This window comes from Podarcis melisellensis (genome assembly GCF_964234715.1).
Source record: "Podarcis melisellensis genome assembly, chromosome: 8".
NCBI lineage: Eukaryota > Metazoa > Chordata > Lepidosauria > Squamata > Lacertidae > Podarcis > Podarcis melisellensis.
Genome location: NC_138540.1, coordinates 40,520,251 through 40,543,506, shown reverse-complemented (window position 1 = coordinate 40,543,506; position 23,256 = coordinate 40,520,251). Strand labels below are relative to the sequence as shown.

Genomic DNA, 23,256 nt, shown 5'->3' with positions numbered 1-23,256 from the left:
TCAGTTCTTGAGGTTTCCACTGCAGGCTATCTTTGCCCCACTCCTCCCTATTCTCTAGATTCTATTCGGCAGCCCTTGAGAGACTGCAATAATATCCCTGCTGCAACAATTTACTGCTAATGAAGCTCTAATGCCACCAGGGAGCGCTCTGGGTAGAGAGAGCCAGGGCTGACTCAACAGATGATCCAGCCCATCCATCCTAGTACAGAGGTTTGATTGAAGCTTTAATACTTTTTTTTTTTTTTGTCTGGTGGATGGGGAGCACAGTAACTTAGTAAAATAAGGGGGGGCGGGGGGGAGAGAGCAGAGAGAGAGATGAGGCACTTGGCGCTCTGAAATGCTAAAATCAAAGTGGCGGCTTGCTGCTGGCGCCCATCCATCAGAGGTTAGCGGTTTTTCAAAGATAATACGGAGTCTTTTGAAAGGCCGCGTGGAATGAAGAATTGTCTATTTTAAAGCTAATAGGGCATGTCCCGTGGTCTCCCTGGCAGAGATTGCACACTAATCACCAGCGAATGACTGATCTCCCCATTTTCTCCCTCCCCGCCATTTCATTGCCTTTTCCCCTTTCATCCTTGCAGCTGCGTATCAAGACACTGCTGGAAATGAAGTATGGTTCAGGCAGTGCTTTTGCAGCCTACTCAGAGCCCGCTGTCCACCTTTCTTGAGCAGGTGCCGCCTTTGCCAGTTATGCCACTGGGCAATCCAGTTCTAAGGATTTAAATGGCTTTCCCCTCCTTTTCTTTTATTGCTGGCTGAGGCCAGCAGCCCTCCCGATGGAGTGTAGTTTTATCTTCAGTGGCAGCAGCTGGAAGAAGCCTGACTTGGTTTTTTTTTATTTATTGAATTTGTATCCTTCCTCCCCAGGGATCCCAGGACTGCCAACAGATTCGCAATTTAAAAACAAAAACAATGCTAAAACATTCCCTAAAACAATTATAATTAAAAACATCTACGATTAGTTTCAGTTAAAAAATTTTTATAAGAGCAGTTACAGTGAAAAGCTTTCCTCCATCCGATGATCACAGGGTTGCCCAGAACAGTATCTTTCAGCCACCAAATGCCTGGGTAAACAGGAATGTTTTCACATTTTTCCTGAAAGTTGATAATGATGGGAACAGGCGTACTTCACTAGGGAGGGCATTCCACAATTGGGGAACCATCACTGAAAAGGCCTTGCCATGAGTAAGCACCCAGTGGCAGCACTGCAGTCAAGGGGAATCGAGGGTTCTTCAGCAGTTGTCTGACTCCTAACTCCTAACAACCAGGAAGGCCAGTGGGAGAGATGATGGGAGTAGAAGTTCAGTGACATATGGAGGGCTACAAGTTCCCCACTACTGCTCTACTAGAGCCATGAAGTCTGCAAAATATAACTGAGGAAGTCCTTCATACAACCATTATCTTAGTCAGGGCAACCAGTGTAGCCAGATTATCTAGTTAAGAACATCAGTTATATAGATTTGGGCAGAATTTAAGGCATATAAGTTTGTTTTTGCATTTATATCTCACTTTTCCTCCAAGGAGGACAAGGTGCCAGACCCAAGGTCTCCCAGTGAGCTTCATGGCTCAGTGGGGATTTGAACCCTGATCTTCCTAGGTGTTAGTCCAGCACTGTAACTACTACACTACATTGCCTCTCAGGTTGTGTTGTGCTGTATATTCAGATTCCAGCTTGCTCTACCTTTGAAGTCTCTCCACAAAGACACTGAAGTGGATTAAGCCAGTGCCAGAGTTGTGAGCAAGGCAACAACTTCCCCATTGTGCCAAATTGTGTGGCTCAACAGGACCTGTTTGTCCTTAAGAAAGGTGTAGGGCCCTCCTGATGTTGCTGACCTGCAACTGCCATCATCGCTGGCTATTGGCCATGCTTGCTAGGGCTCATGGGAATTTCAATTTGGCAACATCTGGAAGACCAAAGGCTCTCTACTTCTGCCCTAAGGATTGCCACTTTTACCTTCCTGGTAAAAGAGACCTTGCAAGGTTCACATTTTCCTGCCCATTGTTTTCATCGGGAGACCCTACCCTACCCCTCCCGCCTTGTTGTCTTTATTCAAAGGCATGTGAATGGTTCGGTTTGCTGATGCTGCTTTCTGCAAGGGGCCTGGGTTTGTTTCCTGCCTCCAATGAAATGCTTGACTAACCTGTTTATTTTATGGCTGCTATCAAAAGGCTGGTGGATTTATATTTGCTGTGCTGTTTCAGGCTCCATAGGTGTCTGTATCCTCCCGGGGTGATTAATGGCTCTGGGGGAACAAAGCAGCCAGTAAATCCTCCAAGGCAGAAGAGAAAAGCCAGACCCTCCTTCCCTTCTGCCACTCTCCTTCCTCATCACAGCCAGGCCTGCTCTAAATGGACCTGCAGCCGCAGGCACCACACGCTAGAAATTGCTCTGCCTATGCAAAACAATCCCTTTGCAAAGCAAACAAGGTCACCCTCCTTTTCCTATGTTTGCAGCAAGCCCCCTCCACTGAACACTTTTTTCTCGACAAGATGAGGTCTAGGGGTTGTGCTCCATCTTCCAAGATTCTTGATTTTTGCCCATGTTTGTTGGTCAGTTCCTTGCCCCCCCCTGCCCCGGTGCATCCGGATCATTGTCTCCTGGATGCACCCTCTGGAGAAGGTCAGGGTTGGCTGGCTGGCTGGCTGGCTGGCTGGCTGGCTGGCGAAGAGGGCCGGGTGTGTGGCGCTCCAGGCGTGCGCTGCGTTCAGAGAGTGAGCAGATGTTCCTGCTCATTAAAAATTCCAATCAGCGGGCCCATCTCTTTGAATTAATTATGGCCGATGTATCTTCTGAAGAGATTATGAAAGTCTTGAGGAGCTCTCAGCTGTTTGCAGGAGTGTTTGTTGTGGTCGTATTTAGTAAATACACTTGACTGATAGAGGCAGTTCTCCCGATGGCACCTGGCGAGGAGCTGCTTAATCCTCATCTGCGGCACATGCTTCAAGGTGTCACACTCTGTGGTGATGCAAAGGTGTGTGGTCTGCCTTAGGGGAGTGTAAAATGGAGCTTCCAGCTTCAGGTTCCAGGCTTGTAGAAACCCCTGTTGTGCATAAGGAGATTGAGGGGGGCAAGTGTGGCATAGCGATATGGCTAAGTGCTCCTTAGGACCCTGTAAGGCCTGTGGAGCAGCACTACAGGGCTTTGCTTCCTTTGGATGAGAGACTGGAAGAGGCCTGCTGCCTGGCACTATTTGGTGCTACTGAGAAAGGTCTGTGGCTCAGTGGTAGAGCATCTGTTTTGCATGCAGAAAGTCCTGAGTTCAATCCCTGGTGTCTCCAGGTAGTGGTGGAAGAGACCCCTGCCTGTAACCATGCTGCCAGTCATGTTAGACAGTACTGAGCTGGATGGACTAATGATAGAACTCAATACAAGGTAGCTTCCTACTGGACATGCATCGGCTCACTCTCTTAATGGCTGCTTGTTGCTCACTGGTCCCTGTAAGCTGAGCCTTGCATTTAACAGAAGTGTCTGAATTTTGCATTTGTACATCTTAACATCATGCCAAAGGCTCCAGGTAGGGCTGGGAGAGAGCCCTGCTTTAAACCTAGGAGAGCTGCTGCCAGTCAGTGTAGACAGTACTGAGCTGGATGGATCCAATGGTCTGACAGTGGATGAGGCAGATTCCTATGTTCCTGTGTTGTGGGGCTTACCAGACAGAAACACCCTCCCCTGATCCTGCATCAGGTCTGTCAAAGCTACGGTGTGGGTCTTTGCAGGCCTCAAGGCTGCTCTCAGTCCAGCTCAAAAACTCCTCTTCAAACCCTGTTCAAATTCAAAGCAGAACTCCACTGTTTCCCAGCCTCCTTCCGCTAACCTGAGAGTTAGGGCTGGGTGATATCTGTTTTTCAACATGGTGATATATCACTGATTAAACATTGCAATATTTCGATGTATCACGATATCTGAAATAAGGCTGGAGCCATGTAGAGGTGAACATGGTGATGTCCTGGCAACTGCTACAACTTATGGGTCTAACTCTAAAACTGACAATAATTTTACTTAACATATTGTTACAACTGTTATGCATAGTACTACTGTACCAATGATAACACATTCTCTCTAAAATTAAAGCTGTAGAAGTAATTAGTAGCATAGGTATCAAAGGTTCCCCCCCCAAAAAATTAATTACATTATTAAACAAGAAAAAAGTGTCACACTTTTAGATATTCAAATATAATTCACTATTGAGTCTTAGTTGAATATATACCGTATTTCTCGCTCTATAGGACGCACTTTTTCCCCTCCAAAAATGAAGGGGAAATGTGTGTGCGTCCTATGGAGCGAATGCAGGCTTCAGGGAGCTATCCGCAAGCCTTCGGAGCGCGGCGGGAGTTCCCGCCAGGCTCCAAAGGCTTGCGGATAGCTGCCTGAAGCCCAGGGAGCGCAGCGCCAACTCCCCGGGCTTCAGGCAGCTATCCGAAAGCCTTCGGGCTCCAAATGGCTTGGGGATAGCAGCCTGTTCTTGGGTTGGGGGAAGCTCGGGCTTCCCCCGCCCCAGCCCCGTGGCTGGGGGGGAGGAAATAATTCCCCCCTTTATTTCCCCCCCTAAAAACTAGGTGCACCCTATGGTCCGGTGCACCCTATGGAGCGAAAAATACGGTACATCGCAAAACACCAGTTACTTGATTGTTTGTTACTTTTCTTTTCTAAACCAGGCCAAACCAGAAATAATGGATACAATTTTACAGAACAAAAATTATTAAATGTATTTTATATTTTTTTGCAAGGAAAACTTGCATTTTGGCATTCTCTGGCAATAGAGATGCCCTTTGTATTTGAAGAAAATGCCAGCCTTGCTGAACACACTTTCAAATGGCACACTTGTTCCTGGGTTAGCCAGAAACCTCTTTGCACACACCTTCAACATTGGGAAGGATGTTTCATGTGCCTTCCACCACATCAGAGAGGATTCATCAATGTCCACTCTTGGCATAGCCATATAGGAGAAAATGGGCATCATAAGGAGGTGGAGGAAAAGGTTCAAACAGCAGAGCAGGGTGGTTGTTGTTGTTTTCTTTTACTCTGAAGCAACTTGCAAGCCAACAAGCATCTCAAGAATGTATTTCCCTTTTCCTTGCGATTGGGGAGGGGAGAGCTGAAGACTTGCAGAGTTAACATGAGACTGGCAGCGTCCTATGGGCTGCTTCTGCCCCAAAAGAAAGGCACACACAACAAACACTGGGTGTTTCCCCCCTTTTATTCTGAAGCAACCTGCAAGAAAAGTCTTTCCTCCATATTGTACTTGATGTGATGCCTCGTCTGCAAGCCTGGCATTCTGTCCACTATCCTGCCTTATTCTGTTCTCGTTCATCACTGACTGACTATTTAAAAGGAGTGAGAAAGAAGGGCAATAATTGGGGAAAGGGAGGGTGGGTCTGCAGATTATGACTCCTTTTGACATCCATGAACTTCTTTTGTCTTGTTTTTCTGCCTGGGCACCCATCCAGGGTGTTGCTGAGCAGAAGCTGCCTCCCCACAGCTCCATCAAAACCATTAGGAGGTTTTTATCCTTTTAAAGGGGCCAGGGAGAGCTTTCAAGGGCCGCTTGGCTCTCTGCCAAGCAGAGTACACATTAAATGGACCCAATTGACTTTTGGGTCCAGCAAAAGCTCCCAGTGCCGATATTTTAATATTTCACATTGCCAGTGTGTGGCCTGGCTTAAGGTCAGCGTACAGCCGCCTGGCCTTAAAAGGGGCAGGTTCTCAGGAGGGGAAATGGTTTGCCAAATGTGTTTTCTTCTGAATGTTAAGCACAAAGGATCCCATCCACTGAGTCCTGTCTGCTAAAGAGGCCCTTTAGGTGGCTAATACTTTATTCTGTACTGCCTGGGATGGCAACAAGGAGCAAGTGAACCCGAATTTCCTTCTTCCTGTGGCCAGGTGGCACATTGAACATGCCACTTGCTTTCAGCTGTTGGACATTTTCATCACTTGCTTGTCTTACAGGAACTTGTTGACCAGGAAGAGAAGCTTGAACTCCAAGTGGGATTTTGTAACAGAGAAGGAACATACAGGCATCATGGCTAGAGACATCTGAGTCTGGATTTGGCCCTGGCATCTTCAAAGGAAAGGCCATAGCTCAGTGGTCCCAGGTTCTATCCCTGGCATCTTCAAATAGGACTCAGATAGGAGCCTGGCAGGTTTTTGTTTTTGTTTAGTATGCAGTTAGACAAAAAATGAGGAATTGGAAGAAGATAAGTGCAGTTCAAAATCCAGTAAGGGGGGGGGAATTAGACAAGATAGGCATGTTTTAAGCAGTTAAGCAGTTAAATGACAGGCAATATCAGACAGCATATAAATAAATTAAGGGTAGAATATGCAGTTTCTATAACTGAAACAAACTGCCCAAACCATATTAAAGCATCTTCGAGGAACACTTTCCTCCTCACCTTCATCTTCAGGCAGGTAACACTGCATGCCCTTAAGTACTGTCTCTCACTCTCACTCTCTATCTGCATCTCTGAGTTTAGTATCTGAATTAAGCTAGGTTCATAAGTGAATTGTTTTTGTTGCATAGTAGATAACAACTACTGACCCCTATGGAGAAACCACCACTGATGTGGGGTGGAAGGAAGGAGCAAAGCACACTTAATGTTTGTTTCGCTTTCCCCTTTTTTTACTGTGGAGTATCAGTCAGCGAATTTGTGTCATTGCATAATCTGCTTTTAAAAGACAGTAACCCTGGAACTCTGCCTAAAATCCCGGAGAGCCACTGTCAATCACTGTAGACAGTGCTGAGCTCGGTGAACCAAGGAGCTGACTTGGTATTATAAGGCAGCTTCTTGTGTTCCCTATACTGCTCTTACCAAAGCTTTGCAGTAGAACATCTGCTTTGCGTGCATAAAATCCAAGGTTTAATGTGTGGCATCTCCAGGTAGGACTAGGGGAGACCTCAGTATTGCTTACACTGACTGACAGCAACTCTCCAGGACTTCAAGACTCTGAATGTCCCTAGTTCTGCCTCAAGATGCTGAGGATTGAACCTGGAGAGCAACGGCCCTTCCCCAGCAAACTGCTCTACTTCCCCAATCTGTGGTTAGCTAAGGTCTGTGGGGAGTTGTAGTCCAAAACATCTGCAAGGTGCCAGGTTGAGGAACCTTCTGGTCTCCTTGGCCAACACTTCATTTTTGTTCTCCACCCAGTCGCTGGTGATTGCCCAGGGAGTGTCTGGCCTGCCTTGAGCCTGACTTTTCTGGGAGTAGGGACCGCCATGACAGTCCCAAACCAGATGCTGTTTTTCTCTCTTCCCCTCTTTTCTTTCTCCTTGGTGTTGCCAGCATAGCTGCGATAGCAAAAGGCTAGCAGCTGCCTGCACAGCTGATGCCAGGGCTGGCCACTTCAGGGAACGACTGGTCACAGACCAGCCTGCTCTGCCCTCGTGGCAGTGCCAGATCCCACATGCCCTCTGTTACTCTTTGTACACGCATCACTGTTGCCAGGCTATCCAGCATGGCATGTGCAGCAGCTGCCACCCTGGCTGATGCCAGACTCATTCCAGGAATGGCTGGCCTGGTGTAAAGTCTCTCTTTCAGGGGAGAAGACAGGGGGAGAAACTGCAGCTGATCCAAATAGACGGCAGCCGCTCTCAGTATTGAACATGCATCTCTGCGCATTGCAGAGTCTGGCCCCTAAATAGCACCCATCAGGAGAGCCCTGCTGGCCCAGACTTGGGCCCCAGTCTCCTGCTTCCAGCAGTGATCGTTCCATTGCCTCTGCATGCAGAGTGTAAAGGCCAGAGCCTTCCCTCACTGTCTGTTCCCCACTTACTGGCATATTGCCTCTAAACATGGAAACTTGACTGGGCATATCTAGTCCATGGAGCAGAAGCCATAGAGTCCCTGACATCAACATAGAGCAGACTGGAAGGTAGTCAGGATTAGTCCCATTTTTCCCCCAGATAAGGTGGAATAAAGAGAAGATCAGTAATAGAAATGAAACGACAGTTTTGCACACATTTTGGCAACATTTCTGAATTCAAACTCCAAACATTTTTCAATGTTCACATTTTGAAATGCGACTTCAGCTACATTCAGATAGCACTTCATTCCATTTTCCTGATGTTTCATTACCTGATAATTTCCACGTTTTATGCGATCTTTCACACAATGTAATTCTAGAAAATGAGTGGAATCTAGTGGAAGTTTAGTGCTCATTTCCATGTTATTTGCTTCCGGGGTGTGGGGGTGGGGAGGATGCAAGCCTTCTAACCTGGAAAATCAAGGGAGTTTTGTGTTGCAATTTCACATGATGAATTTTGGGATGATATTCTGGCATACAGTTCTTTTCTGTCCTTTAAGATTTAGCACATACTGATCAAAAAGCCACAGTTTGGAATTCAGCAGCTCAGGCTCATATTAGAATCCAGCATAGAAATGCCAGCATTATCAAAAGGAAAACTACCGTATTTTACTCAAATGTAATACTCACCTTTTTCAGCCAAATTACGTTTTAAGGTTCTGAAAACTGAGGTGCACATTAGATTCAATGGCACATTAGACTCAAGTAAATACTACCGTATACAGTAACTCTGCACCCGAGTATAGTTTTAGAGTGATTCTTTTGAAAAACATAGATATTGTGTTATATCCAATGTTCTTCTCTGAATAGAGCCACTGAGATCAATAAACATGGCTAACTTAGCTGCATCCATTTTGGGGGGGTGTACTTTGATTAGAACTTAATTGGATACAACCCTCTGCCCAGGACTTGTAGGGCAAGTAAAACTTCCAAATTCTACACTTTCTAAAACTTATGGATCAAATGCAGTCCATAGTTGTGAAAGTTGTAGAAAACTCCCCGTTTTACAAATGAATTCAAGACCATCTCCACAGCAGATGTTACAACTGTGCTGTGGAGCACTCGCGAAGCAATTTTTGGCTGCCTCCATCTGGGGCTATGAAAATGAAGAGGGCCCAACCTTCCAAGCACACATCCTTGGCTTTGTTGCTGTCAAATGGGACTTGCCTCCAAATTAATGGATTTAGGAGCATAATGTTCTATTGTCAGAGACATTATGCCTCTGGGTGCCAGTCGCTGGGAGTCGCAAGTGGGCAGAGTGCTGTTGCACTCATGTGCAGCTTGTGGGCTTACCAGAGGCATCTGGTTGGCCACTGTGAGAACAGGATGCTGGACAAGATGAGCCATTGGCCTGATCCAGCAGAGCTCTTCTGCTGTTCTTATGTTATGGTTGATAATAATGGGTACACTGTCATTTCATGGTGCAAGTCCATTTTTACGCATGGAACTCCTTGCTTCTATGCTTCTGTAACCCGAATCTAAAGCCTGCATTGTCAACAATACTCCATTACATGGAAAAGGCCTCCCCTCCCTGCTCCCATCTGTTATTTTAAATAGCGAGAGAGAGGTTCATAGGAAGCTGCTTTATACCTAGTCAAGACCATTGATCCATCTAGCTCAGTATTGCTTCCACTGATTTGCAGAGGCTCTCCAAGGTTCCGGACTGAGGGACATCCTGGAGATGACAAAGACTCACTCACCACTCTGCCACTGAGCTAAAGCCTTTTCCGTAATCACTTCTTAGTTCAAATTTGTACCATATTCTGTGTTACAGTGTGTTAACAATTGACATCCATCCCATTCATAAGAATATACGAAGCTGCCTTCTGATGAGTTAAGCCATTGTTCTAACTAAGTCAGTATTGTCTACTAGCAGTGGCTCTTCAGGGTTTCCAGGCAGGCATCTTTTCTAACAATACCTGGAGATGCTGGGGATTGGATTGAAGACCTTCTGCATACAAATCAGATTCTATACAAATGAACTACTGTACAGTCCTGCCCACCCCAGGGCATACAAAGACATGCAAAAACACTTGACAGCACAATCCTATGCATGCTTCATGAAAGTTGAGTCCCATTGTATTCACCTAACCATTAATATTTGCACTTTCCAATTGTTTTTAATCAGAGTTGAGATCCCACCTGAACCACAGTCTGCTTGTGTGATCTCAGACCAGCTGCTGTTTCTCAGCATTGGTCCTCAGTCCGTCAAATTGGAATGATGGCAGGGATGGGATGAGGATCAGCCTCATAAAGTGCTTTGCAGATAAAATAAGACATCTGTGCATTTTGGGTTTGCAGCAGCACTTCTGTCAATCACACCAGGACTCCTGTCCGGCACATGTGCCTTGCAGGAACACGGCTGCTCCTCACATGAGACCGGCAAACAGAAGTGCAGTCTTCATTAATTAATGGGAATCTGATGAGTGGGGGATTTGTCACCATCCAGGCATTGCTGGACCTATGATCCCTGACTACCGGCTGCATTGACTGGAGTCCAAAAACATCTAAAGATGTTCCACAGAACCTCCCCAGGTGTTGGGTCTGTGCTGTTTGCATCCCATCTATTCCCCCTACCCAGGGTGGACTACAGGTGTGTAATTGATCATATTTTCCTTTTTCTCCACATAGCAAGAAGCCGGGTCACGAAGCAGCGGTGGAAACAGCAGCAGCAACAGGGACCGCCTGATGACTGAGGCCCCATTACCCCAGGAGAAAGCCAGTGGCCCAACAGTTCCTTCTCACTTGCTGGGGACGCCTTATTCCTTTGGGATCCCTCCGAACTCCATCATCCAGGACTCTCGTTTCCCTCCTCTCAAGTAAGTGCATGCTGGTTAGGGCTGATGGGAATGGTAGTCCAAAACCTCTGGAGGGCACCAGGTTGGCCAAGGCTGCACTAGAAGGACAGACCCTTCTTCTCCAAAGTGACAGTGTCTTGGGAACCAGCCTCTGCCTTGCTTGCAGGCTTGGGTTGCCTCTAGAGGTCTTCCTGACTGCAGTATTTGCAAAAGTCCTTTGTCAGTAACAACAGCTATCATGAGCCCATGAAGATGTCTTGGTAGTGTTGGTCAGGGGAGAAAGGGGTCAGGAGTGCAAAATTAGATCCTGGGGAGAGACCAAGCAATCATGGGAGATGCTGGGGAGGGTCTGAGCGGGTTGTCAGGGGAGAGTCCCCTCTCAGTGACATCAGATGCCCCAACCACCGTGGTACAGCTGCTTGACTCGGGCACCACCTCCTGTCAGTGAAGGGTGTGCCAGCTCCACCTCTCTTGCCAAGGATCTGTAATGGCTGCAGCGATGTGAACAGACCCAGCCTGCTCAGCCTTGTGGGCCGGGGAGGCAACTGTGTGAATGACTGTGCCTGTCCTGCTCTTCAAAAGGGGAGTTCAGCCAGGTATTCTAGAGTTCTGATATGACTTCTGAACTGTATAGTTTGTAACCTGATCTATGTTGGGGCTTTGTAGTGAGTTCTGGAATAAAGCCTTTAATAATAATTGAGCTGAGAGTCCAAGAACTGAGTCTACAGACGGGAACCAGGACACTAGCATAGTATTGTGTGTACGTGTAAGTCTCTGATAGCTGTTTAGAGCATGGTGCTGATAACACCAAGGTTGCAGGCTCGATCTCCATATGGGACAGCTGCATATTCCTGCATTGCAGGGGGTTGGATTAAATACTCAGGGTCCCTCCCAACTCGATGATTCTATGTAATGGGGGGGGGGAGTCCTGCTTGAGACGGATAGCCACGCTACTTGTCCCTCCCATTTCCAAAAATGGAATCTGGCCAGAAACAACCTGCAAAGGAATATGATTCACAAAGTGAGGAAGTGCTGTGTGTGTCAGGTATGTACATGATTGGATGTGTGTGTCCCACCCCCACCCCAAAACAACTGCTTTAAAATGAGAGTGCAGCAGCTTTGACTGCTCAGACTCCTGAACAGATCTTGTTCTGAAGGCAAAATGGATAGCACTCTGAACATGTGAGCACTTTAATGCTAAGCAGGGAGCTTGAAAAGTGTGGTGCCTGCCAGTGTGGCTCCTTTCCCCATATGGAGTCCACTGTTTCCCTCCTCTTTTGCCTCCGTCAGTGTGGGCTGGGCACTGATGTGTGGCTGGGGAGACTAGATACCCTGACCAAAGGTCTCCAGGCCCCAATGGAAGCACAGGCTCAGGAGAAACAACGTCCTCCACTTCTTTCCCTCTTTCCTTCCACTCTGCAGCCTCCCACGGCCTGTCCACCATGTGGTGCCTCCCAGCACAGTCACAGAAGACTACCTGCGGAGCTTCCGGCCCTACCATACAGCTGAAGAGCTTCGCATGTCCTCCCTGCCTCCCATTACTCTGGATCCAGCCACAGCTGCTGCTTACTACCACCCCAGTTACCTGGCTCACCATCCTTTTCCTCACCCAGCCTTCAGGTAAGAGCCAAAGATGACGCAAGCAAAGGGCTTTGCCGGCCCCACTCTTCGCCTCGTGGGCAAGGCAGGATTTGATTGAGCAGTTTGGGCAGTTACCCAGGCGTGTTCTTTGGAGCCAACCGCTAATAGGTCTTAACAGGTCTTGCCCACAATGGAGGGCTCTCTGAGGACTTGAGCACAGCTGTAATAAAGCACAACAGGCCATCACTTAAAGCAGCAGCAGGAGTCCAGATGCTGGGCCACTAATTTGTTCTTTGAATGGGGTCCTGTTGAGCGGTTTCTGCCTCCGCCCAGCTTCTGTTATGCCCTGGTCAGCAAGACACGCTGTGCCCATGGAGAACTGAGATCAAGCAATGGGCTTGGAACACAAATGCCTTTTGAGAGAGCGGGCGGGGAACCTGAGAAGCTGTCTCCAGCTTTTCTTCGGTGGCTTGCACGTTTGCCATGTTTTTTGAGGCTGCAGATTCAAAAGTGCAGCAGTTGTGTGGGAATGTGTATGGATACAGTCTGCGTATGGTCCTTACCCGCTCCTGGAGAGGCCACTCTTCAGATGCCTCCATCTCTTGAGGTTAGGGAGTTGATGGCTAAAAACTTGGTCTGCTATGTGGGGATGCCCCAGCTCTAAGATGCCCTTGCAAGACCCTTGTGCTTGATAGCCTCATTTTATAAGTTTGGGGCAAAACGTGAAACTGGTTTTATTTTACTAGAGTCACCAAATGCATCTCTCTCGTAAACGCAAAGAAAGCTACAAGACTTTTTAGGCTAACCGCACCTCTCTTTTCAGGATGGATGATTCGTACTGCCTCTCAGCTCTACGCTCACCTTTCTATCCAATTCCAACTCCTGGTTCACTCCCACCGCTTCATCCATCAGCCATGCACCTCCACCTGTCTGGAGTGAGGTACCCCACCGAGTTGTCTCACTCGTCTCTCTCTGCCCTTCAGTCTGAACGCATATCTAGCCTGACTGCAGAGAGGTATGGAACCATTCCGTGGCTGTTAGAAGATCTCAGCTCCTCTGGGGACAAAATGAAGGGCCCATCCATTAGCCCTTCCTCCTATGCCTTTCTCTTGTTTTTTGCAGGCTGCAGATGGATGAGGAGCTGCGGCAGCGGGAGCGAGAGCGAGAGCGAGAGAAGGAGCGAGAACGGGAAGCTGATCGCGAGCGCGAGAGGGAACGGGAGCGAGAACGGGAGCGGGAGAAGGAGCTGGAACGGGAGCGGGAAAAAGAGAGGGAACGGGAACGGGAGCTGGAGAGGCAGAGAGAAAGAGCCCGGGAGAAAGAGCAGAGCATTGTCAAAGCCATGGAAGGCCCCTTCTTACCAGTGTCAGAGTTGCACGGACTGAGGAGTCACCCACCAGAAGAGCGTGTCAAACCATCTGAGCAGCTAACGCCAAACCGAGCAGGTGACTCTGAAATAGCCACTGAAGTAGCTTTTGTTTAGGAATTGGCTGGGGGTGGGTAGGGGAAGCAGCCCATTTGCCATGGGCATTACATAGCCAGCAAACACCTAAGACTCAGCCCCTGGGCACGGGGCTTGAAGCAAACATCACCTGATTTGATTATCTGTGGGCTTTGGATCTCACTGAGGTGCTGTTTCTGGTGGTTTTGTGGTGACCGCTGTAACAGCACTCATGGGATACACAGTCTGCAGTAAGTTTTCCCGCAGGATCTATCTCATGTCCTGTTGTTTTCATTGCATACACTACTTTATTAATTGTTGCACAGCTCTAGTAGCTTTGTTTGTGCTGAATGGGTTTGCCATTCAGGTGGGAATCTGATCTGTGCTGCAGAATTTGACTATAAGAAAATGGAGGCAGGGTTTAAGTCCTTCCTCACCCCAAAAGTCTGTGCAGAAACCTGTAATTTGTTACTGTTTTCTGGTAAAGCATTTCAGACGAGCTGACGGGTTTCCTGTAGTTATTCTGTCTTGTGCAGAACTCTGCCCGTCATCCTTGGCTGTATATGTGAGCTATTGGCCAGCGAATGACTATGGCCTTCTCTCCTCCACTGCTGCAGAACATTGCATTAGGTGAACTGTATCAGCATAAATGTATTCAGGTTACCTGAGCCAAAAATTGGCACAAAGAGTGTAGCTTTTTTGTCTGCATAGCCTTGTTCAACACTGGATGAACATCTTCAGGGGTCCTAGGCAAATTCTTTTGGCCAAGGGAGACCCTTCCTATAGCATATATAGATCAACCTCCATTAACATAGGCCTGGGCCATGTCTACAACTGTGAATTCACCTGGATCTGCTAGATGTAGCTCAGGTGTCCTTCCTCTTTCTATACTGTTTGCCCTGGCATGATGCAGTGGCCTGTTGGGACACTGAGGTGCTGCTGACCTGTCACACTGTTCTTCCCTGACTAAGATCATTTGTCCCACCACAGTTGTGGACAACCATAGGCACAAATGCTACATACCCCCAAGTATCCTGCTGCCACCTCAGACAGCATTCCAAGGCTAAGGGGACCCTATTTGCATGCTGCCTTTTTCCCCCTTACAGAGAAGCCCAAGGACTCTTCTGCTATCCAGACCCCCAAGCCAGTCCAGCATCCTTTGCACTCGTCGTCTGCCTCGCACCATCCCGTGCCCAGCCTCATTTCCAACCACAGCATCTTCCCCCTGCCTGGCAGCAGCACAGCCACAGCGCTCCTCATCCAGCGCACCAATGAGGAAGAGAAGTGGCTGGCGCGGCAGCGGCGGCTACGGCAGGAGAAAGAAGACCGCCAGTCCCAAGTGTCGGAGTTCCGGCAGCAAGTTCTGGAGCAGCATTTGGATATTGGGCGCCCGCCCGGCCAGATGGAGGCCGAGCACCGGCCAGAGAACCCCAGGTAAGGCTTTGCTTCTTGAGTGGCCTCTCTGCTAGTGGAGGCCTCTTGGATCCTACTGGCTGGCTACTCTCTGTTTGCATCTGGCTTGCGGGGCAGGGGAGATCTGAAAGCGCCCAAATCTTTCGCAGGAGCGGCAGCCCACCTGGAAGGGGTTGGTGTCTCAGAAGGGTAAGCAAAGATCCAGAGCCTTCATCTGGCTCCACTATGTTTGGATTTCAACAGGCAGGAGCTAATGCCATCTGACAGCTGCTTGGAAGCTTTTGCAGAATGAGCCTGGTGGCCTCCATCCAACCGACTGTGACCAGGTGTCACTAAGGCAGTTGTCACTAATTGCTGCCATCGCTGGCAGATGGAGGGAGCAGGGAGCTGAGTCTTGGAGGCCGCTAGATCTGAATGGGCTGCAGCGTCACTGGCACTGCTGCTTCTTGGCCCTCCCAATGTACGACCCATGAGGGGGGTGGGAGAGTCCAAGGTTGGCTTTGAGAGCCTCATTTGCCTGCTTAGCCAAGAGCAAAATGATTGCTCTTGAACAAGGCAGGAGTCCCTCCGGCCACACGGCTGGTGCATGTTTTTGACTGTGGACCAGGAGCCCACACTCCAGCCAAGGCAACAACTTGCTTCCTGCCAGATCAGCTTCAGAGTCCCTCTGTCTCAGTCCTGGGCATGGTGTGATGAGTAGCAAATTCCAAGTGGGAATTGGGGAGCAAAAGCACAGCTGTGTGAAGAAAGTGTCTCTGTCGCTACTGCTGCCGGCTCCCTCTTGCCTCTGGGTGGATTGATATCTCCCTTCTCGCTCTATTGCCAAGCGCTTACTTAAGCATCACTGACTCGACTCATCCCTTTGGCTCTGCTGCTGGATCCCATTGTTGGTTTCGGGTATCAAGGGGATTAGAGGAGCTAATCAGGTATAAGAAGGAGTGGATTGCTGGTCTGCACTTCAGTGTCAAATTCTCATTTCATCATCCTCTTCTGCAATGGTTCAGCAGAGCAAGGTCACCTCTAATGCGTACAGTGAGAAGGGCCTTGGGCTGTTTGCTTCAAAAGCCACAATCCAGGGGCTGCTAATCCGCTGCGCCTGGATAATGGCAATGGGTGCCATGGAAGCTACAGCCATAGGCAAGTTGTTGTTACAGGGCCATTGTTGTTCAACAGAAAGAGACGTTGTCTCATTCTTTCTGGTTAACTAGAGAGTGTCTGCACCACTCCCAATTTGATATTTTTAAGGATGTGTTTTTAGGACGGGTTTTTAAGAGTAAGAATCTATTGGCTTTTGTTTTTTATAAATTGTTTTTCTTTAAAAAAAGCTTGTTTCTCTAGTGAATTATATTGTGCTTGTATAGTATGTGCCACTTTGAGTGCTATGTTGACAGCAGGAATGCCATATGGGAGGGGATTTTATCCAATGCTAGTCCTACTCAAGGTAGACTCATTGACATTAATGGCAAGACTAATTTAGACCCATTAATTTCAGTGGGTCTATTCTGAGTAAAACTTAGTTTGATACAACCTTGTGTGTGCATACAGAAAAACACATTTATTTAAAAGCACTTACATAGTAATTCCTGTTTCAAAAATATCCAAGCAGTGTATAATCTAACAAAACGCTGAAATGTTAAAACAAAAGCACAAACTAAAACCAGTAAAATAGCAATATAAAAAGACATAAAAGCATACAAAAGCAAAACAGAAATTTAGAAAATTCAAACACTTAAAACAATCTTTTGGGTCAGATAAAGCCTGGGCAAAAAGGTAAGTCTTCAGGAGACATCTGCAGCAACAGACTGCTGCTGCTTCACATATGGCAAAGGAAAGAGCATCATCCATGCACACACACATACACACACACATCCAGGAGCTTAGTTGTGGATAGTAACACCAGCATCCTTCTCCAGATTCCCCAACCTAAAATTGTGTCCTTTGCAAACACTGATGCCCAAGACTTCTCCGGCTCCTCAGCAGTCAGATTACAGATTGAGGCATCACTCTGAACTTGATGCTCCGCTGCACGGGGCCCTGGTGCTGTGGAGTGGAAAACTGTTAAATGCACAGCTTCAGCACATGCAATATTTATCCTTCTAACAGTTTTAGCTCTTTTACTAGTTATTCAAGAAGGATTTCATGGTGTTATTCCCTTTCTGCCACTAGAGCGTAAGGCTTTTTTGTGGCATCTTTGCACATTCTGAACTTCAGAGCTTGTGCGAATGTGTAAGTAACTAAGAACAGAGTTATTGGTCTGGGTAGTGACAGAAGGACACACTTAGTGCCTCTGTCATCATCATCCGTTTATTTGCATTTCTGTTTTCCATAGTAAACTATGCTCAAAGCAATGTGATCCCAATAAAACAATGCATAAAATACACGCAGGTCCTAGTTTATGAACACAATGCATTCCTTGGAAATTATTTGTTAGGTTAGTGTTTGCGTAACCTGTCAACAATTTCTGTTCACATAACAAGTTGATTCTTTCCATTGATTCCTATGAGGGAAATTCTAATGCGTCCTCAATCACTGAATTTGTCATGCACACCTGTATAGTGAGGTTTGGGTACTATTTCCTTGAGTTTGGATAAGTGAACATAGTGAGTGTTTGTAAAGTGGGACTTGTGTGTAATGCTTCAAGATAATTCACTAGCTATTTATAGGATATATTGGCAAAAGTTAAAAAGTAATAGAAACAACATTTCAGTAGGCTGGAATAAACCTTATTAATAAATTCAACATTACAGCAATATTAAGTGATAATAATGATTCAAACTAATATTTCATATTAAAGCATAACAATAGAAAAGTAAAATCTCAAAGCAGCAAAAGTAGTATATCTTTTCTAGAGCCAATGTTCTTCCCAGCAAGAGCCCTTGAACAAGATCCCTGTCCTCCAGGCTAGGCAAGGCCACCATAAAGAAGCTGGGAGCTGGGTCTTGACAGAATTTGTATACAGATCACCCCATCCTCAGCAACTGGATAGGGAAGGGGAAGAAGTTGCAAGGAGGTTTCCTGCACTGAGCTGGGGCTGGACTAGATGAACTGCAGGGTGACTTCCAGCTCTCAAATCCTTTTATCCTTCGAGTAGCATGATAGCTGTATCAGAGCTGAATGTTCAGAAGTTAGCAGCAGTTGCCAGGGAACAACCACAAGAGAAGGTTGTTGCCACTGTGTCCAGCTTGTGGGCTTCCCGGAGGCATCTGGTTGGTCACTGTGGGAAGCAGGATGTTGGACCAGATAGACTTTTGATCTAATCCAACACGTCTGTCCTTGTGTTAGCAGGTGACAGCGAAAAGGGCCCGGGGCCATTATGCTTAATGATCACTGGGTATCTGAGCATTTCAGAGTCAAGGTTCACTTTCCAATGTTTCAACCACATTCCCCAGTGCAACTGCAATCGTAATGGATGCTTGCTAGCTGTGGGGATGGCCATGAATTGTTCATCTTTTCCAGCAACAGAATGTTGGGTTTGGATGCTGGGATAAATATAATCACAACAAAATCAGTAGATTATGCTTAAAAACACACATTTTATTGCCATTATGTGACCCACATTGTCTCACTGTTTGTAGCAGACGTCCTAAAGTTTGCAACCTCCAACTTTTGAGTCTCAAGTACACGGCAGCTGAGTTTTTGGATACCCAGCTGAGCTATTCAGGAGAAAATTGGCTCAGTTAACCAAAAAGGTTTTAGGATGCATCAGACCAATCAAATGTCATTGGCTGAGAAACGTCTCTCCACAAATCAAACTCAGGGGGGAAATAGGGGTATGCATGTATGAAGTGAGATGAGTGCTGCACCCCATAGTCCCCTTTGACTGGGCTTAACTGCCCAGGGGTCATTTACCTTTACCTTTTACCTGCATGTGACAGGAGGCACTGATTTTAACTTCTATGGTACGCCCCCCAAGCCCTACAGGATCTGTCAGTGCTGACAATATTCCCATTAACCAAAAGTCATGTAACTTTAATCCATGCACTTCTTTGTAGATCTAATACATTTTGGGGGAACCGTATCCTCTCCCTTCTTAATTGAGCACATAGTTACAGATGGAATTTCCAAATCCTACTCAGCAATACAGGCAACTGATAACAGTGGCTGGTGCCCACTGGGACTGGCAAGGCAGAGAGACCAGAGCCAGTGACGGGCAGAGCCAACTAACTCTAGTTTTGTCCCTATCGTCTTCCTCCCTGATGAGTTCTACAAGGAGCATCACTGAAACTAAGGAGGAGGAAGCTGACAGGCAGGCCGGGGCTGGTTGGGGGCAGAGGTTGGTGGAGCACTGCCCTGCTCAGCCCAACGGAACAGCCTCCACTGCTGAGTAAGTGGCCTTGACGAAGTCACTGCCCATTAATGAAGTCTTGGATTCTCAGTGAGGGTGGCAGATCAGTTAGAATAACAAATAATAATGAGGAATTAGCGCAGATGCGTTGACAAGGTGTTTGCGTGCGTGTGCATTTTTGTGTTTCCTCTTACCTAGTTTCTGCTGCAGGTAGTCCAGAAACCACTAGGTGTCACCCCAGTCCCAGCCTCCCACAGATACAGATGTGTATGCACGTACATATTCCCAGCCAAACTGCCCTCCAGTGATAGCTTTATATGAGAAATCTGATGCTCCAGTTTGGCCCTTCTGCTTTTGCAGCTCACTGCACAGCCCTTGTTCAGTTATAGCAGAGGGTGGACTATATCCCAGTGTGGAAACTGGGCTGTGTAATATCTCAGAATGACATACTGCAGGCAGGCACAAGACAACTCTTCCTGTCAGTCTGTTAGTCACTTTATTTACAAACTACTCTCCTGCACAAATTACACTCAGCAGTTCATAAGAAAGCACTGACAAAACTACAAACACAAAAATAAATACAAATTAACTGCCATAGGAATTAGCAGTAGATTCAGTGTCCATCACTCACATTAGAGAGGGTTCCATGAAGAACAGCCTGTCATTTTTTCTGACCACAGAGCCTTCTGCTACATACCAAGATGACACTTGGGCAACATCCACCCCATGCATCTAAAGCAATCTTAGAGCACAATCACAGCTTCTCCCAAAGAATACTGGGAACTGTAGTTTGCTAAGGGTGCTGAAAGTTGTTAGGTGACCCCTATTCCTCTCATGGGACGCGGGTGGCACTGTGGGTAAAACCTCAGTGCCTAGGACTTGCCGATCGCATGGTCGGCGGTTCGAATCCCCGCGGTGGGGTGCGCTCCCGTCCTTCGGTCCCAGCGCCTGCCCACCTAGCAGTTCGAAAGCACCTCCGGGTGCAAGTAGATAAATAGGGACCGCTTACCAGCGGGAAGGTAAATGGCGTTCCGTGTGCTGCGCTGGCTCGCCAGATGCGGAAGTGTCTGCGGACAGCGCTGGCTCCCGGCCTATAGAGTGAGATGAGTGCACAACCCTAGAGTCTGGCAAGACTGGCCCGTATGGGCAGGGGTACCTTTACCTTTACCTTTTTATTCCTCTCACAGAGCTACTAGTGTGAGACTGGTTTAACAATCAATCCCAGGGAGCTCTGGGGATTGTAGCTCTGTGAGAGGAAGAGGGAATTTCCTAACGATTTTCATCCCCATCAATGAACTGCAGCTCCCAGGATTCCTTGGGGCAGAGTCATGACTGCTAAAGTGGCAAAGTAATGCTTTAATTGTATGGTGCAGATGTGGCCTTTGTTGTTGTTGTTTAGTCGTTTAGTCGTGTCCGACTCTTTGTGACCCCATGGACCAGAGCACGCTTGGCCACTAAGATGTGGCCTTAGTCACAGTGAAAAGCACTTACCTTGCATGCTTTGTTAATTAATTGTACCTCTATCCTTTTTGCAGATCGGGACCAAATCGCCCTGAACCAAGTAGTCGAGACCAACCACAGCATTTTGGAGGGCCCCCTCCGCTTATCTCTCCTAAGCCTCAGCACCATCCTGTCCCCACTTCCCTCTGGAACCCTGTCTCCTTGATGGACACTTCTGAGGCACGAAGGATACAGGACAGCCACCCTCTCCCAAGCCACAGCACCCAGTATGAGTCAAGTCGGCAAGCCATCCCCCTTGTGAAGGTTGAGCGGGTGTACTGTCCAGAGAAACTCGAGGAAGGGGCTAGGAAAAGAGAAGCCCTGGAGAAGTTCCAGCCTCCTCGGGACCCTGGCGGGGCAGAGCATAGTGGCTTTTCCCATGGGCCCTTCTTAGCAGAACTGGAAAAGTCCACACAGACCATATTGAACCAGCAGAGGGCCTCCCTCTCACAGGGTGGGCAGTTGGTTGACATGAGCTTGAACGCCAAGCCAGGCTCACCCTATCGGCATCCATTACCCAGAAGCCATGACCCCATGTATGTTTACGACGAGTTCTTGCAACAGCACCGGAAGCTGGTCAGCAAGCTGGACCTGGAGGAGAAAAGGCGGAGAGAAGCCCAGGAGAAAGGTCAGTGCACAGACCCTTTGTGGAAGGGCCTACAATACATCCAGCACTCCGGAATGCCTCCCCTCCAGGTCTTGTTCCTGGAAAAGGGAAGGCTGCACAGGGTTTTTAAATGACTTCAGTTTTGGAAGTAGAAGTCTCAGTCATCCTCAGGAAAATAGGAAACACAGGAAGCTGCCTTATATTGAGTTGGGCCCTTGGTCCATCTAGTCCAGTGTTATATATGTACTAACTGGCAGCAGTTCTGCAGGTTTTCAGGCAGGGACTCATTCCAGCTTTACCTGGAGCTGGTGCCAGGGATTGAATTGGGGACCTTCTGCATACAAGATAGTTGCTGTACCACTCAGCTAAGGCCCATCTTCTGCGGCTTTCTTACAGAGAGCACTAAATAACGTAACTGCAGAAAAGCAAAGGGAGGTGCTTAGAACGGTTAAGAGGCCACACAGCCCTCGTGGGCTCTCAGGTGAAGGAAGTCTCGGCCAAAGAGTCCCTACAGCAGAGCTGTATGGTTTGGTTAGTGCCAAGGAACTTGTGTGAAAAAGAAAAAAGTGTCCCTCCTTCAGATTTGATGTTTTTCCTTGTGCCAGGCTAGGCGCGGGGGGCATGGAGAGAAGCTCACAGCCAGTGTGTGCTTTGGTAGTAGCGACCCTGCTAGCCTCCAGGTGTCATCCTTTGTAGCCAGGTGTGGACTTGGTAGGGGCACTTTTAAAAAACAACAACACACTTTTATGTTGTTATTTTAAAAAGCAGCACAGCACTGCAAACTTTGGTTGCTCAAGGCTTTTTTAGCAGGCATACAAAAATTCCTAAAAGTGGATTCAAGAACACATTTTCCTCATTGTGCTGACTTTCCAGTTCCCATTTGGAGACAGTAGGTTCAGTCACTACTTGTCTAACACCTTAGTGTAAGCATTGTGTCACTACTGATTGATTATAAAAATGTAATACTTAGTATAATAGTAATATTTAAGTGGTTTTCTGCTAGAGATTAGTAATATAATCTCTAGTAATCCAATCTAAATCCCACACCTATTGTGTGGTGTCCGGAAAAAGCACCCTGTTCAAATTGTCCTCCTGATTGAGAAACCTGGAAGAGCAAATACTGAATACACCAGAATTTAGGAAGAGATCCACTGAAGCCAGATTAAAGTGTGCTGCTGCCAGAAGGATGAGTAAAAGGCTGTATCTGAGACTCAGATATTCTACCCCTTGATTTGCATAAAGCTTCTCCAGTAGGCAAGATGCCTCATTTGTCCCAAATTAAAAGCATGGCTTGAATTTGTAATGTCTAGAAGGAAGACTGTAATGTTCAGGGAAAACCAGCCTTTTTAGGGTTTTATCAAAGCCCCGGTAGCTTGGATCACATATCAGAAATGGATTGACCCTCTAACGTGGCAGGCTGCTTCCTTTCTCCCCATCCACTTTGCCTGCCTTGAGCACACTGTCCAAGTTGCTCCATAAATCCTGCCTCCAGTTAATAAATGATGAACTGAGACTAATAAAGCAGCTTTAAATATTAATCTGGAATGTAAAACCAGAGTGGGATTAGCAAACAGGAAAAAAGCAAGGCACTTAGTTGGGAAAGGTGAGTTTGGCACACAGGGTCTGCAATTTCCATTGTGTGATGTTACTGTTTTCTACTTGTAGCTGCTCACATCCCTTTGGGCATAAGTCAGCTTTTTCTCTCTGCTTTCTAAATGCCTCCTTCTTCTTTGGCTGCCCCACTAACCTGTGCCAGCTAGCATCATGGTTAGCTGCTGTGCCTCTGGGAGCATGTGATGGTGGCATGCCAGAGCATTAACAGTGGCTGCTCCT

At 47.4% G+C, this 23,256-nt stretch overlaps 1 protein-coding gene across 10 annotated transcripts in view; it reads left to right on the top strand.

Moving 5' to 3' along the window:
• Positions 1-23,256, top strand: part of GSE1 (Gse1 coiled-coil protein) — a 436,639-nt gene that overhangs the window by 400,792 nt on the left and 12,591 nt on the right. For all 10 annotated transcript variants that reach the window (XM_081920151.1, XM_081920147.1, XM_081920145.1 and 7 more), the window contains 6 exons: positions 10,430-10,617; positions 12,019-12,216; positions 13,001-13,192; positions 13,300-13,622; positions 14,725-15,052; positions 20,852-21,444. In XM_081920151.1, coding sequence (XP_081776277.1) covers positions 10,430-10,617; positions 12,019-12,216; positions 13,001-13,192; positions 13,300-13,622; positions 14,725-15,052; positions 20,852-21,444 — 1,822 coding nt within the window. The remainder of the gene's footprint in view (positions 1-10,429; positions 10,618-12,018; positions 12,217-13,000; positions 13,193-13,299; positions 13,623-14,724; positions 15,053-20,851; positions 21,445-23,256) is intronic.